This window comes from Sprattus sprattus, assembly GCF_963457725.1.
Source record: "Sprattus sprattus genome assembly, chromosome: 13".
In the NCBI taxonomy this organism is placed as follows: domain Eukaryota; kingdom Metazoa; phylum Chordata; class Actinopteri; order Clupeiformes; family Clupeidae; genus Sprattus; species Sprattus sprattus.
Window position 1 is genome coordinate 31091879 of NC_137911.1, and position 1710 is coordinate 31093588.

General features: G+C 44.9%; 1 protein-coding gene across 1 annotated transcript in view; it reads left to right on the forward strand.

Annotated features, from left to right (window-relative positions):
• vsx2 (visual system homeobox 2) overlaps positions 1–1418 on the forward strand; it is a gene marked incomplete at both ends in the record, with an annotated part of 10631 nt that extends 9213 nt beyond the window's left edge. Inside the window, one exon of the mRNA XM_080849656.1 lies at positions 991–1418. Within this exon, the coding sequence (XP_080705782.1) occupies positions 991–1418 (428 nt within the window). The remainder of the gene's footprint in view (positions 1–990) is intronic.
• Between the last annotated feature and the right edge of the window lie 292 nt (positions 1419–1710).

The following is a 1710-nucleotide window of genomic DNA, read 5'->3' on the forward strand; positions in this document are numbered from 1 at the left end:
ATCACCGACACATATAAATACTCATTACCGACACATATAAATACTCATCACCGACACATATAAATACTCATCACCGACACATATAAATACTTATCACCGACACATATAAATCACCGACACATATAATTACCTATCACCGACACATGTAAATACTTATCACCGACACATATAAATCACCGACACATATAATTACCTATCACCGACACATGTAAATACTTATCACCGACACATATAAATCACCGACACATATAATTACCTATCACCGACACATGTAAATACTTATCACCGACACATATAAATCACCGACACATATAATTACCTATCACCGACACATATAAATACTTATCACCGACACATATAAATACTTATCACCGACACATATAAATACTCATCACCGACACATATAAATACTTATCACCGACACATATAAATCACCGACACATATAATTACCTATCACCGACACATGTAAATACTTATCACCGACACATATAAATACTTATCACCGACACATATAAATACTTATCACCGACACATATAAATACTTATCACCGACACATATAAATACTCATCACCGACACATATAAATACTCATCACCGACACATATAAATCACCGACACATATAAATACTCATCACCGACACATATAAATCACCGACACATATAAATACTCATCACCGACACATATAAATCACCGACACATATAAATCACCGACACATATAAATACTCATCACCGACACATATAAATCACCGACACATATAATTACCTATCACCGACACATGTAAATACTTATCACCGACACATATAAATACTCATCATTAACTTTCATGAAGTTCATATCCTTTAATATTTGTCCTCCACAATAAATTCATGGTTGCTGTTTTTAGAAGTAGAAGTATTCTCTTTAATCACCCAATATTGAAGTATATTAGCCAGCGTCCACCGCATGTGTGTGACGTCTAAAGTGTTCCTATGCTTTGCTATTTCCAGTTCAAGAGGGCTTTCCAATCAACAGCCGCTTTTCTAAATCCGCCTACCCACAATTCTTTGCAGGGATGCACAAGAAGTCCATGGAGACGGTGCCAGGTGGGACGCCGGAGCCTGTGGCGCAGCCCCCGCCCAATCAGAAGCTAGGGGCGGAGTCGGAGGGGGGCGTGGCGGAGGCGGTGGAGGAGAGGACGGGGGAGAGCGCGGCGTCTCCCATCTCCAAAGAGGAGCTGAGGGAGAACAGCATCGCCGCCCTCAGGGCCAAAGCACAGGAGCACAGCGCCAAGGTGCTGGGAACGAACCCCTGCGGCGCCAAGGTGCTGGGAACGACCCCCTGCGGAGACAGACTCGAGCGCACGCTGGACGCCAAGGCGACGGAGGAGAAGAGCAGCAAGCGGTTAGACCCTCGTGAAGACCCCAAGAGCCCGTAGACGACGCGCCGTGAGCCGTCACCCCTCTGGGACTATGTTCTTGGTTGCACCCTGACACCCCTCTGGGACTCTGGTCTTGGTTGCACCCAGACACCCGCACTGTCCTGCTGGTCTAACTCTCCTCTTTTCACAAAACACATCCAGGTGTCTCTCTCTCTCTCTCCCTGTCCCTTCTCTCTCTCTTTCTCTCTCTCTCTCTTTATCCCTTCTCTATCTCTCTCTCTCTCTATCTGTCCCTTCTCTCCTGTTGACCATTGTCTGTCTCTAAGGAGCAGGTTCGACCTATCCAGGT